Genomic DNA, 14,488 nt, shown 5'->3' with positions numbered 1-14,488 from the left:
AAAAGAAGACATCGTGAGGGTGTCACCAACACAGAGCAGCTCCTTCCTATGCATGGAAGATTAATACAACTCAGTACAGAGCTCTAATTTAATACATACATGTATGTCACACTAAGCAGAAAATTGCAGTTACATTTCTCTCCTATAGTTTCTGCATGTTCTTACAAGTCCTGGTCCCCCATCCCCAATCATCCTTCTCTCTCAGGGATCTCTGGTTTCTCATTTTCCTCTGATGTCTCATAACCCTCTGCCCATCAGACAGTCTCTTCCATGCTCCCAGTGTCTGACAGCCTTTGGCTTCCACTGTTCCCCATGGGTACAGCTGAGCTGAAGCCCTTAATCAGCAGAGCCTGTAAGCTCTCTGGAAATTCTGATCTTCTGAAAACTCAGTCTGATGGGGTATTTTTTTTCAGGAGATGCCTATAATGAATTCACTGAACTGCTGGGTGGGGCTGTCAAACGGGCAATAGAACCCCAGTGAGCTCTTTCCATGCAATAAAGACAAAGAGAACTTACTTCAGCTTCAATTTCATCATACAGGAACTGCTTTTTGAACTTGGTCAAGGCATAGTATGCGCTGTCATTATAGAGGTCCAAGGGGTACAGTACGTACCTGAGGGCAAGATGACAGAGCATGTCTTAAATTAACTTTGGAGCATATCAGCATAAATGGCAGCCAGTGCATGTGCCCTGCTTGGTGCAAAAAATGGCTTTTCTCTGACTCCACTCCTATCACCTCCACTCCCCCCAGCCCCTCAAATACTCCCTCTAGCTCCTTGTGTCCTGCTGGAAGCAGCTAGAACAGATCTGGATTTGAGCTAACTGTGACTTGTTCAATCAACACTTGCTCCTTCTCTGCCCTTAAAAAAGCTTTCATCCTGCCCTCACTCCACAGAGTGCTCTGACAATGCCCGTAAAATGGAAAACAGTCTTCCTAATGAGGAAGATATTATGAACATAATTACACTTGCATAACAGCAATTCCTCTCATAATTTCTCACATATATAAAAAAAAAGTGTTTAGGTGCCTTAGCCAGGGCCCACATCCCTTTGGTTGCACATGCTGTCTCACTGCTGCATGCAGATGACGGTACCAGCAAGTTAAGCCCACATCCAAATAGAGCAGTTGCCAACTGCTGGTTTATGATGCATAAGTTGGTGCCAGTGCCAGGAAGCCGACTGTGTGCGTCTGCTAATGAGGTATTCATACAGGGGACATTCATGTGACAGCAAGTCAAGAAACAACTATTTTCCCTCCCACGTCAAAAAGACTGTTCATCACCAGCCTACCCTTCTCCAAAACAAAATCCCAAGCCCCGGCGCATGTACAGTCCCGCCACAGCCCATTGACTCTTACTCCATCATGGAGGGTTCTTTGGTTTCCAGAATATGGTCCGTGAGGATCCAGGGCATGGACATTTCGATGGGGAACTGGATGCGGCGGCCCATGGTCAGCTCCAGGAAGAACTCCCGGAACCAGAGCTGGGACAGGTCGCAACACTGCTGCAGCGCTTCTGAAACGCAGAGGAGATCCCCCCAGTGAGAGGGCATCCACGTTACCCCCATGGGGATGGCAGCGAGGGAAGTGCACAGGAGGCAGCTGCTGCAGCCTCATATAGGACTGGTTTTGGGTATGGAACATTTTTCTAGGATGTCTCTCTTTTTAAACCCATTTGAAGCTTGACTGAGCACTTTGTAATGGAAGAAGAAAGAAGGGATCATTCATTTCACTCTAGAGCTACAGGGAGAACATTTCAATGGCTCAGAGTTACTCTGCAAGATTTCTTCTGTGCCCAGTGGCTCTGAGGTTTGTCTGGGACAGAAAGAAAACTCCAGTCCTAGAAAATAAACTACCACCTGTGGCTCTTTGCGGTTGCTGACTCATTCCTGTTCACATAATGATTACTACCTAGAAACACGCCTGAATCGGGTGAACTAGGACATTTGGGAAAAATAATCAAAGATCTTCTGCACAGGTCAATGAGGAGCAAAGCTGATCTACCTTTGCCTTTCTGAGCATGCAAGAGCTGGATTCAAGCCTCCCCCTGCCATAACCTCACCACTGATGTTGAGAAGGTGGGTGAAGAAGAAGGACTGCTTGTGGAACTCCTCAATGGCCAAGACTATCGGCCCATCCAGGCTGCTCCTCAGAGTCTTCTTTGAGCCACTCTTGTCTGCTATGAGGGACTCCAGCATGGTCCGCACCATGTAAAGCTTTGGAAGAAAGTTGACATGCAGTTACCACTGTCCAGTGAGACACCACACACACAGCCATGGTGCTCTGCAACAAAAAATAACACTTCTCCCAGGTGGCTACTACTCTCTGCACCCATAAGCCACTATCTTTCTGAGCTAGAAATAATTACACCCCTAAAAAAAGGAGGCTTTGGGAACTATACAACAAATTAGGCACCAAAGCAACATTTAACACCCAACAGTGTGAAGACTTTGTGGAACAGACCATGGAAACAGCTGCTAATCCACAGGGTGGGAGACTCCTACATGGCTGTAAGACCATTAATTCCCTACACAGGAGATGGACATTTACATACCTGCGTACTTGATGGTCCTACTGCTCGTCGTGGGACTTTAATATCAAATCCACCTTTAGGATCCTTCTCACCTCTCAGGCAAGGATCATTTGGAGGCTCTCGACCTCCCTCCCAGTCACAGATTGTCTTCCGAATTGCCTGAAGGACACTGGAGTGGGTGGAAGAGGGAAAGTAGTGCTTAAGCTTGATTCTGTTTCAAGATGAAAATAATCACTGCTGTGCACGTCTGGGAGGAAAAGTATCTCAGGTGGGGACATACACGTACTGTCGTTATTGGGGGAGTCACGTCCAAAAGTTACCTTGGAAAGAGCTGCTGGCCAAGGTATGTTGGCTGGTCGTACACCCTGAGGTGTATGCAGGGCCACGTGCTTCTATAGTACCAATGTGTTACACAAATAAACACATGGGCTTTGCATTACATTCAAGGAGGACAGACTGACCTGATCAGAACGTTCTTCTTCTTCCTGACCGCCTGCCTGAGTGGCTCTCGCAGGGTCACCTGGGCAAAGTCCTGCAGGGCTGCGTAGATAGTGTTGCGGATGGCTTGGTTAAAGACACTCTCCATCCGGCCCATCAGCACTTGCAGACCTTTGATCATGGCAATTACCTGAAGCAAAAATTAAAACCAGATGTATTTCCTATTTTTCCATTGTATGAAGAGGTCCATAAATCCAACATTAAGACAATTTGGGACTAAATTAATTCTACTCAAGTAACTTAGGTCCAGTAATTAGGTGGCTAATTTTTTTGATGTTAGCTGCTTTACAGATCACAACAAGCTGAGGAGAGCATTTACAACACCAGTTTCTTGCAAATGGCCCCTGTCCATTGGCAGGCTCTGTTTCTACTCCTGATCTCTTGATATCTTTAATAACACACAATCCCAGGAAACTGCACATGCTCCACAAGTGCATCTGCGCCAGGGCACAGTCTTCCTTGTACAAGAGTACAGTGAGAATTCCCAGGTGAGAGTGAGACAGAAAAATTAAGGCAATATTCAAACCACCTTGGACCGTGTAAGGCAAGATGAAGTTGTGAGGGCCTCCCACTGCCAGGGTCAGAGGACTATTCCCACTGTCCACAGACAGACGGACTGAGAGTTGATGGGTCCTGGGGACTGGCTGAGGATCTCTTGTGTTTGCAGAGCACCTTAACGTAGCTCCTGATCTTGCTCCAGATCATGCTGCTCTGCAAGCCCACACCCATTTGTTTTCTGGAGCACTGAACCCCCTTTGCAGGTCAGGAGAGGCTTAACACAGCAATATTAACATAGGGATTCACCTCTTTCTCCAGTACACAAACACAGCATAAGAAGAGCAGGATCAGGAAAAGAGAGAATTGCTCTCATCATGCATTGGTGCAGTGTTTCTATCCCAGCAGGAGCTCCTAAGAACTTAGTTCTGGACAAATTAAGGGCCACAGGGACGTGGGAACCCTTAATCCCTTAACGTGGGCCACAGGTATGAGGAACCAGCTGAGTATGGTGAGATGCCCTTCTCTCCTCTTCCCCTGGCCTGAGGAACATGGACAGGAAACCAGCCCTGGCTGGTTGGTGCAGTTGACACCTACCTCCACAAAGGCAAACTTCTCTTCACTGGTGTAGTTGTACCGCGTGGCTCTCTCATACTCTTCTGCTGTTCCTGGGCAATCCTTGTTACAGAATTTATCTGTGGGATGAACCAGCTTCCAAGAGTACTAGAAGATGGAAAGAGACACTGTCAACATTGCAATGAGTAAGAAGCCAGTCTGGAAAGACTGAAGAGGGCCCTATGCCAGGAAAACACGCCCTAGACATTATTACAGTTGTTTAGCATTCCTGTGGGAGCAGAATTTGTGCTTCTTCATGGCTTTATCATCACTATACTGATTATTGTTTTTGTTTATTTGGGAGGTTGCCAGTCATATTGGGCTTTTGACATTCATGGACTTGTGTTGGGATGTTGAAATTTTCCAAATTAGGAATTTCCATCATCATTTGAACTACAGTTTTAGTTGCTCAGGACCCAGACCCATCCCAAATAGCTTTTAGTACTTAAGGTGTTCGTGTTAGGAGAACAGTCACCTAGGCCCTCTCTAACATCGGTGGAAACACCACAGCACCTGCAAAGGGCAGTTCAGGCCCAGGGTGAGATGATCAAGTTCTCTTTCTCCATTTGGTACAGAGGGTGCTCAGGGTCAGTAGCTGCCTGATCTTGGTGTGTTTGTTAATGGCTTAAAGTTAGGTCGTGTGAAAGCAAGCTCACCTTTCCACAGTCTTTGTTACATGCCATGTTAAAACGTTCACGCTCACCTGGGAAGAGGAGGACGTTACACACTCACTGCTTCCACGGATGCACTCACCACTTCCATGACGTGGGCACTCCACTTGGACAGCAGCTGCAGTCCCCGTAAAGCGAGATCAAAGAGCTCCCTGTACTCTTCATCTGACTTCTGGCTGTCCAGTCCTGAGCCAGTGACCACCTGGAGAACATCACATCATGTCAGGGCTAGACTCAGCAACTTGCTACAGAGGCTTCACTGAGCCAAACAGCAGCCACAGATCTCTCTCTCAAATCACAGCTGAAATTAATTCCCCGCGACCTTATGATCAAGCTAAAGTTGAGCAGTGCATATACTGTCCCTCAGGAAAAGGGGTATAACTTGGCACGGCTCTTTTTACCCAGGCAGTCAATTTATTTCTTACAGAAAAATGCATCTGACCTGTCACCTCAGAGCAAATAACTGTTTTCATTCCACTTTCCCATTCCTTTTTGATGGTCTGATACTACTGAAATCCTTGAGCGTCCTTTACTGATCTAAAGTTCAAATGAGCACTTATAAATGCCAAAAAGAAAAGGGCTAAGAACGCTAACAATTCAGTAAACTGACAAATGAGGATCACACATTTGCAAAAACCAGTCACAATGGCATCAGAGAGGGCGCTGACAGTCAGTAATGAAAGGGACAGAGATGCTCTCGTGAACTTTCCTTGAAGTCCTGACCAATAGCTCCGTGTAACAGAAAAGACCTGTTTGCAAGTCAGGGGTGTTCTGCCACCTGGCTGATAATAAATATTTAGTTCCAAATTTTTTCCTGCTTCTCATTTTAACGAAGCTGTGGCCAAAGAGCAGAAGCTGTTGCAGTAGATCTTCTGGTACACAGGATTTTGCTCCTACAGGGGCCTTTCGTAACTTGCTTTTTTATTGCTGGATTGAGAAGTGGTTTGTTCCACCCGTGTCCTTCTTCCCTCCTCACTGGACATCCTTGGCAGACCATGTTCCTGTCACACTTGTCCTCTCCCAGCCTCATCTGTCTAACGAGCCTGATGATGGCGACTACACGCTGAGCTTACCTCACTGTTGCTGTAGCGAGCGAGCTCTGAGATGAAGCGGATGTGGTCGTCTCGGATCTGGACCATCTGCTCACAGATGTTGTACTGGGGACTTATGCTGCTCTGAGTGCACGTCCACCTGGGCAAAAAAACAAGGGTTTCAAGGACAGGACATGGGGCTTCACGCAGACACCCCCAGGGACAAAGCCTTGTGCTCAACTGCTCTCTTCACTTCAACATGCTCAAGACATGCCTCCTTCATGGCAAATGTCAGCCTGTGTTGTCTCTCACGTCCCCTGGTGTCTGAGGTCTTCCAGAGGTGGTCTCACACTGTGTGATGGGGACACTTGCCTCACCTTTCAGCCTGAACATCTCTGCTCCATCCACCCTGAAGGCTGCTCTCCATACTGGGCTCACCTACCCCCATGGGCAGAGATGGCTATTTCCCAGGCCACCATTGGACAAGCTTTCAGGGAAGGATGAGCTGCAAAGACTCGGCATCATTTGCATCCTTTCTGCTAAACCTAAGGATAATCATCCCCTTAGAGGTCATCCCTCCAGGTCTGAAATGGCTGGGTCGTGCTGCCTTCTCCTGCAAGGAAACACTCTGCAAGGGGCCAGCAATGGAATATCCCTCCCACTGTGTTCTTGGCTCTGGCTCACACTACCAGCTCAGTGAACAACCCTGAGCATAAATGTTGAGCAGAGTATCATTACATGAACTACATTTTCATTTGCGTTGAGCCATATGTACTGCGCAACAGTGTAAACACCCTAAAAGAAGGCAGCGCTCCCCTTCCAAAGGCATGGTCATATGAAGAAATGGTGTGAATCGGGTCTATTTAATCTGATGTCTCCTTTTTCCCCATTCTGTATCAACCACAGACACAGAACCAGAATGGTTTGTGCAAGCAAATGTCTATCAGTGGGACTGTCATGTCTTTGTCATCACAACGTAAAAGTTCAGATCTTGCTTTTTTTCCCCCTAAATAATTGTCCATCTTATGACAGACAGTCATCCTCTCCACTCTAGATTGCGTGTACAAAAGGAAGGTGAGAAACCTGCCTCTGATACAGACATAGACATGAAGACTTATTCCTACAGTTAACTGCGAGGCACTTGTTGCCAATACTCGTGGTGGCAGAAGGTCCTGGAAGTGCTGGGCCATGTCATCCCTTGTGAAATCCATCCTCCCACAGTCCCATCACTCAACTCTTACCCGTTTCAATGTCCTGTGCTCCCCACCGGACAATCGGCAGGTTAGCAGGAATGGCCAGGGCTGCACCAGCCCTCCCTGCCACACACAACCTAGTCCACCGTGCAGAAACAAAGCGCCATGTGGGAAAAACACCAATTAATTCCACTTTCATGGAGACAGGGAGGGAAAGAAAGTGACAAAAACAATATTAGTAAGAAATGGGGATTATATGGAACCACCTTGGCAGAGTTAGTGTTGAGAGTCCCATGCAATTTGCTGGGAAAGCAAGTGAGTGAGGAAGAAACATTGGTTAGTAAGGTACGGCACACAACCTGGTAAGACAGATTTCAAGACAGACATTAAAATTGTGCACAGGTAAACAGCCCGCGAGCTACCTTGGTTTTGAGATGAGAAAATGAATGCAGCTGACACATTTCGTTGAAATGTGCTTTCTGAATGATTTGGGATAAAAAGGTGTAAATTTTAAAATAATTTTCCCCTTTTAAATTGAGTTTTTGACATTTTTCCATTTTTCAATTTTAATTGAAACCTTTTGATCAGGAAATTTTGCCACATTGTTTTCAAGTTTATCACGAAAAATTAATCGGCACTTTTCAACCAGCCTTCAGGAGGGCAGGGGAGGGCTGTTCCTGGGTGAGCCACGCGGTGGGCAGAAAAGACAGACCCTGCGGGGTGGAAGGGGATGAGCAAACAGAAGTGCAGAGATGAGACTCCAGGTTAGTTAGCTCCTGTCCTGCTGAAGATACAGCTTGGCTTGGCTGCTTCTCACAGACACCAGAGAAATCTGAATTCAATGCGATATGGTCCCACGGGTGAAAGGCCACCCGCCAGTGAAAGCCGGGCTGCCATCAGCCGTTACAGCCAGACACAGCTCAGGCGGGCTTTGCTTATGTGTGGTTGCAAACGCCGTGCCGAGGATATCCAAACCTAACACCGATTCTTCTAGCAATAACTGAGTGCAATGCAAAGCTACAAAGACAAGTGGGGCCCGGTGTGGTCTGAAACAACGCCTGCAAGTTCATGTGACGGGAGCAGCAAAGCGCCTGTGAGCCCAGGCTGGGGAGCAGTGCTTTACACCCCCGAGCACTGCCATAAAGACTCCATTTCTGCCCTTCTCCCACAATATTCATTCATTTTCAGTGCATCTGACCCCCCAGTTCAACCCTCATTCCCGCTGCCCTTCTTCACGAAACCTGCCTGAGCTAGAGGAGACGCCCTGGCTACTGCAGAAAGGTCCACTGCTGCGTTCACGCTCTGGAGGATTTTGTCCCTGGGATGAAAAATGTGGATTAAAATCTCTCCAGAGCAGGAACACGCTGCTCGCACTCACACACCTCGCAAGCACTCAGCAGCTGCCCCGAACCACGCTCCAGCCACTTTTCCTTCCTCCTGCCCTGCTGCCGGCCACCGAGCACCCTCCCAGCCCTCGCCAGTGGGAGCAGAGGCGCAGGCATGCCCTCTCCCCTGCCTGCACACAGCGGCACGGCGACACGTAGGCTCAGAGCCAGCTGCACACGCACGCGCTCAGGGGCCAGCGAGGACATCTTCCCATGCAGGGCCAGGGAGGTACACACAGAGCTGGCACGCCGGGACTCACACCTCACAGGGACACACACGGGTACCCGTGCACAGACCTCACGCACGCCAGAGAGTTGCAGCTCCCACGGCTTTCGGGACACACACAGAAGCCAAGAGACATTATGGCAGGCACTCACTTGGATTTGTTCTCCTCATAGTGAGCACTGGTCTTAATGTATCTGGCCAGTTCTATCTGCATATCGCCGAATAAAGGAACCACCTGCAGCTGCTGGAAAAGAAAACAAAAGATGGTTGAAACACGGCGGAGAGGGAGCCCGTGGCCCCAGCGCAACACAAGGGACTACGAAACGGCATCCTGCGTCTCTTGAAGCTACGGAAAGTGTCAGGCTGTTTAAAGCAAGGTGCAAACCTGGATGTAGGGTCATTTCACACCTAGGAAGTGACCGAAAATGATCACAAGGCTTTTTGTGTGAGGAAAATCACCCCCTGCGAGTGCTCTGGAGCCCTGGTCTCGCTCATATTGGCTGGTTATTGCCAGAGTGGTTCAGTGCTGTAACCGGCCAGAGGAAAGGCCAGAGGAAAGGCTCTTTCCCCAGGGACTCAGACTGTACTTTGGCACTGTGGCTGCTAGTGATGTGTCTTAAAACTTCTTCACGAAGAGAAAGACACAGGCAATGGCTGCCTGCAATGTAACATAGCTTTGTTCACCCTTTACATCTCAGGAGGATTTGGATGGGAAATAAATTCAAAGTGCACTGAATGTACCTGAGGATCAGACAGGTCCCTGCTTCACTAAGCTTTCAGCTGCAAACAAAATTCAACCAGGAGCTACCAACAGCTCTTCAATAAAATACAAAGCTTCAAGTTCACCCAGCTACAAAAGCCTTGCCCCAAAATTCAGGGAAGATGGTGGCAAATTCCCTGTCCTATTATCACATGCTTCTCTTGTCAGGCTGACTTGTGCAGAGGATGTGCAATGGTGTCATCAGGGATTCCCAGTGGCACTTTCGTAAGAGGTTTAAATGAAGGGGTAGTTCATTTTCACTACTCAAATTCCTGGTCAATCCACTAGAAATTTAATCAGAAGGCAATAAGCAGATGTAGTAAGAGGAGTAGCTGGCCTTTTCTTATTGAGATCTGACAGTCTGGAGCGATACTTAACTGTGGTGAGACCACAGCAGATGTTGGAAAAGTGCAAATGGAAAAAAAGCTGGAAAGGAGAAAGTTATTCCATGCAATGGAAGATATTTTACCTGATTCTCTGATGGCCCACAGCACTTTGCAATGAACAGTAAGTCTGTCTGAATGCACCAAACATTCAATCTGTAGAGTTTGGTCAACTCTACAGATTACACTGAGGGCTTGATTTAAACTGAGATTCAGTTGAATTAGCAAAGCTGAACCAAGGAAAACTCGGAATACTCCGAGGGATGACAAGATAAATCACCTCTGCAGAGCTGCAGTCCTCAGCAGTCTCCCCAGTGACTGGAGGGTATTCAACCACCTCATTATCGCCCCATTCGTGAGGTTACAGTGTCTGTCCGTAGGTAGCTCCCTACGTAGGAGTTTGAGCCCAGCTCTCAGAGCTGTCTCCAGGAGATGATGCAAACTGGGGTAAATAGCTCCCCCCTTGGTCAGGGTGAGGATGCAGCAGCTGATACACCAGCCTTTCATGGAACCAGCTGTCTGGGTTCATCCATCCCCTCCCCTTGCACAGACTCAGTGCGTCATCTATGGTTGGGGCAATAAGCAGGGAGGCATCCTATGCCCTGTCACCACCACCGACCTTGTCTTCAGGCTCCTCAGCAGCTCTCTGGGTAAAGCAGCAGGGAGAAGCACCTCTGCTGAAAGAGTGATGGGGAAGAAGCGCTGTGGCTCCCCAGAAATCATCCTCCTCTCATTTTCACTGATGTGGAGCAAATGTTGGTAACAAAAACGAATCTTTCCATCTCAGGAGGACTGCTCAAGCTCAGTAGGTCTAAAAGAAAACTAATTGCTCCATCTGGGAAGTTATTCTGCTGTCCTCCTGCTATACTGCTGCCAATACATTTGTCCCTTGCCAATTCCCACCATGCCTCCTAGAGCTGACCTGCCCCAAACTTGAGGTGTCTCCTAGACCCAGCCTGTCCCCAGAAGCAATGGAAAGGAGGTGTCATTTCCCCCTGCGAATGCCACAGGCGTTGCTGTGCAGGGTCTCAGCCCCCTCTCCATCTGCCACTGGTGGCTGACAGCTTTCATGGACACCAGATTTTGGGGGGAAGCAACAGGGTTATCCCAAACCTTTCTCGTGCTGAGTGGCCCCAGGACAATGCAGCCTTGTCTCCAGCTGTGGACCAGCCCAGGGCTGGACTCAGCTGCACATGTGCATGGGCAGAGGGAGGCTGCATGGCTGCTTCCCACCCTGTCACTGGGAGCATCCAGTTCTCAGGGGCCTTTCTCCATAACCCGGATCCCAGATAAGACAAAAATGGTTCATCAAACCACCAGGTGAGCCCTTTGAGGAACTCGCTGAGCGCCTCCAAGTTCCAGCAGACAAAAGTGCCACAAGAAGCTTTTTGTGTCCTACACGGAGCACAGTTTATACAAGAAATAAGGCTGTCAGATCACATGTTGGCTGGCCAGCTGTGTCCCCCATCCCTCAGCTCAGCAGCTCGCTGAATGCAACCATCACCTGCATAGACCTCAGCAAACCAGCCAGGTTTGCTGGTGGCCCTGAAGTGACGGTGTTTCTCAGGAGACTGCAAACCTACCTCAGAAATATGCAAAGAGATAGAGGCGATGGCAGTCTGGCACACCCTTCCCTCGTCCACAGAACAGACCTCCCACGCGCCGTCCCCATCCTTTGCCCCTTGGCAGGAAGCAGGTAGAGCCGCAGAGGCAGTTGGCTGCCCAGCAAGGGCGTGCAGGGCCCTCAGCTCCCACCAGCTCCCCGGCTCCAGCGCCAGCAGCATGGGAGCACAGCCAACCCTGGGCATCGCGCACACATCCCCACAGCCTTGCTGGCACCAAGGGCCAGCATCGCTCATCTCACCCACGCTGCAGCTCTGTGCCTATGCACCTTCACAGCAATCCCATTCCTCATCCTTCAGCCTAGATAATTTCTTGATCTTTTGGGTTTTTTTGACCTGTAAATGATTCCTGCAGTTTGTTTTTTTGCTGGCAGCATGTGCAGTGGTACAGGTCGCTAATTCATTGGTCTGCAATAAACTCCAGCCTCACCCAGACAGGTCACTGACCTTGAAGAATTTGTCTATTTTGCTAAGGTTGATTCTCTTCTTGGCATCCAACTTGTAAATGTTGCTGACATTCCCATCCATGAGATACAGGCCAAACCCCATCACCTGTAGAAGACGGAAAGGCTAGGTTTCATTGGGGTGAAGTCAGCAGCACAAGTCAATGGCAGTTCTCCATCAGTTAGCATGAGGAAAGACTGTTTCAGGCTTCTGTACCACCTGACTCTCATGAGAAGAGTGTATAAAACGTGCACACATCTGCAAGGATGTACATGGTAGAAAAGAGGACACACGATGGATTGCTTCTGTTTTCTGTGCATAAACACATGATGCTCACTCTGGTAATTTGTTCCTCCTCTCTCCCACCTAACAACAACCCAAAAGTCTTCTCCACCCAAAGCCAAACATTTACTCCTGGAGAAGAACTGAAAACATTTCAAATATTCTCCTGGATTGATTTTTTCCCTTTAATTCAGTACAAATCATTACAGATATTCAAACTACCCACATTATCCTTCACAGAACCTTAGTTGACTCATAACGTGGTAATGAAGTTCTTATGGTAATAGTGACTGCAATCACTGTAATGACTGAGTTACAGTACGGACAAATATACAGAACAAGCAGATACTTTGGCATGTTCATCTTGATGGCTCTTTAGAGTCAGAAAACCAAGCCTGGAAAGATCTGCCTTCTGCAGGGAATTATTGCTGGGAATGGGCATCAAGAAGAAAATTCAGGCTGCAAAGTTGGTGGTGATTTTGGCATGTCCTATACAGTTACCCAAGTCAAGCCCATGATCTTGTACATCCATGCACAACAGAAAAAACCCTTCCAGCTCTGGAGAGTGCAGGGCACACACCAGTGCTCTCGTCCACCAGCTGGAGACCACAACCACACACGTGCTTAGTCCCAGGCAGGCAGAGCTGCTGGCAACCTTGGCAAGCACTGGGGAGAAAGACAGAGATGAAGATGGGCAAGAGCAGAGGAAAGGGAGAGAGGAAGGAAGATTTTTCTATGGGAATATGGGAGAAGGCCAGAAAGGACAGCAGAGAAATGATGGGAGAAGGTCCAAGTTACAGCAGGAACAGAGGCAGCTCATGGCACTGCCCTTCAGAGCACCAGGATGGGACATCTCTGACCCACAGCCACATCCAGTCTGTTCAGATACAAAGAAGAGGTGAAAGAGGAGAAAATGGAAGGACTGAGGTATGGAAGCAGAAGACACAAAGTAACAGAGATCAGAACGGAAACAGGAAAGGAGGAAGGCAGCTTTGCTGCTGCACATGGAGAGCCTTCCCATCTCATAGCAACCCCTGTCCAGAGGATGCTGGCCCTGCAGAGAAGGGATGCATGTAAACCCAAAGGAGGAAAAAATAAAAGAAAATTAAGAGAAACCTTGTTGCAGGAGGGAATTTCATTTTACTGAAAAAAGTGAAACTACGCAAGCACCCAGCCCCATAAGCATGGCCAAATCTCACCTTTAAGAGCATGTGTTTCTCACTGGGAGTGAGATACATCTTGTTTTCATAGTAATCCACACAGATGTTGACAATATCAGCCAGCAATTCCTCATAGCCAGGGATAACCTCTAGTTGTTGGTGCAGACACTGAAACATCAACAGGGGCCACATTAACCACATGGACAGAGGACAGCAGGACCCAGGGGAAAAACATATTTGAAGGATTAAGAGTGGAATGATAAGAGCTTTCTTCAAACCTTGTCTGTGTGCTTCCCTTAAGTTACAGGCAGAAGACTGACCTCATGGTACCACCTGTAAGCAACAACCTTCCTTCTGCAGGACAGCTCTCCCCTTCAGACTGATCACAACTGCCAAACATCAGACAGTGAGATGTAAAGAAAGACGCCTCAGAAGCAGACTTTCTGACTCTCTCCTGTCTCTGTGCAATATTTTACCTAATTAGCAGAAACTACAGAGCCTGTGGAGTGTGGAGAGCCCTGGGTCTGATCTGCAGTCCCCATGCAGTCACAGAGATGGACTGGATGGATTTACTGGGGAAAACAGGGGAAGAGTTTCTGGCAGAAACCCCTCCTGAGAGCTGCTCTTGCATCTTTTAGACCATCCTTGTCTTGACATAAAGAGACCTTCAGAGTCACCCAGGATGACCCAAGAGAAGGAGATATTGCTAGAATTATACAGCCTGACCCAAAAATCGTCAGAGACAGTGGCAACAACTCAACAAACAAGGCAGCTCTTGCCACAGTCCAGTCTGAAGCACTCAGCCCTGGTGAGGTCATTGCCTCTCTCTACCCACAGAAAGGTTAACTGTTTCAGAGGAAAGGGACCTGCCTGTGTGATGCGGTTGTGGTTTGCCAGGAACATGGAGAGGTTCTGGGACTCCTGGATGGACTGGGGGTCTGCCATCTTCCGCAGAAACTGGGCAGCTCTGGAATGGAGAAATCCAACATCACCACGGATCGCTCACCCAACATGAGACTCTCACCACCCATCTTCCCTGTTTCACCTGCAGCTGCAACGCAGCAGCCTCAGACCCCCCCTGCAGTACAGCTCTGCTCTTTCCTTGTTTTACCAAGAGGGAACTGAAACACAGTGAGGCTCAGAGATTTGCCTAAACTCACAAAGAGAGTCTGCAACTGCGCAGAAACCCAGC

The 14,488-nt window shown here is 48.4% G+C and overlaps 1 protein-coding gene across 5 annotated transcripts in view; it reads right to left on the bottom strand.

Annotated features, from left to right (window-relative positions):
- Positions 1 to 14,488, bottom strand: part of CYFIP2 (cytoplasmic FMR1 interacting protein 2) — a 44,408-nt gene that overhangs the window by 23,284 nt on the left and 6,636 nt on the right. For 4 of the 5 annotated variants that reach the window (XM_068408603.1, XM_068408606.1, XM_068408605.1 and 1 more), the window contains 12 exons: positions 14,167 to 14,263; positions 13,336 to 13,464; positions 11,858 to 11,962; positions 8,798 to 8,889; positions 5,884 to 6,001; positions 4,893 to 5,012; positions 4,122 to 4,247; positions 2,993 to 3,159; positions 2,553 to 2,700; positions 2,061 to 2,214; positions 1,358 to 1,514; positions 517 to 613 (listed from right to left, as the gene is read on the bottom strand). In XM_068408603.1, coding sequence (XP_068264704.1) covers positions 517 to 613; positions 1,358 to 1,514; positions 2,061 to 2,214; positions 2,553 to 2,700; positions 2,993 to 3,159; positions 4,122 to 4,247; positions 4,893 to 5,012; positions 5,884 to 6,001; positions 8,798 to 8,889; positions 11,858 to 11,962; positions 13,336 to 13,464; positions 14,167 to 14,263 — 1,510 coding nt within the window. The remainder of the gene's footprint in view (positions 1 to 516; positions 614 to 1,357; positions 1,515 to 2,060; positions 2,215 to 2,552; positions 2,701 to 2,992; positions 3,160 to 4,121; positions 4,248 to 4,892; positions 5,013 to 5,883; positions 6,002 to 8,797; positions 8,890 to 11,857; positions 11,963 to 13,335; positions 13,465 to 14,166; positions 14,264 to 14,488) is intronic. The other variant, XM_068408604.1, reaches the window with a different exon arrangement.

This window comes from Nyctibius grandis, chromosome 10, assembly GCF_013368605.1.
Source record: "Nyctibius grandis isolate bNycGra1 chromosome 10, bNycGra1.pri, whole genome shotgun sequence".
NCBI classification, from domain to species: Eukaryota; Metazoa; Chordata; class Aves; order Nyctibiiformes; family Nyctibiidae; genus Nyctibius; species Nyctibius grandis.
Note: the sequence above shows the minus strand (reverse complement) of the source record. Positions and strands in the feature narration are given on the sequence as shown.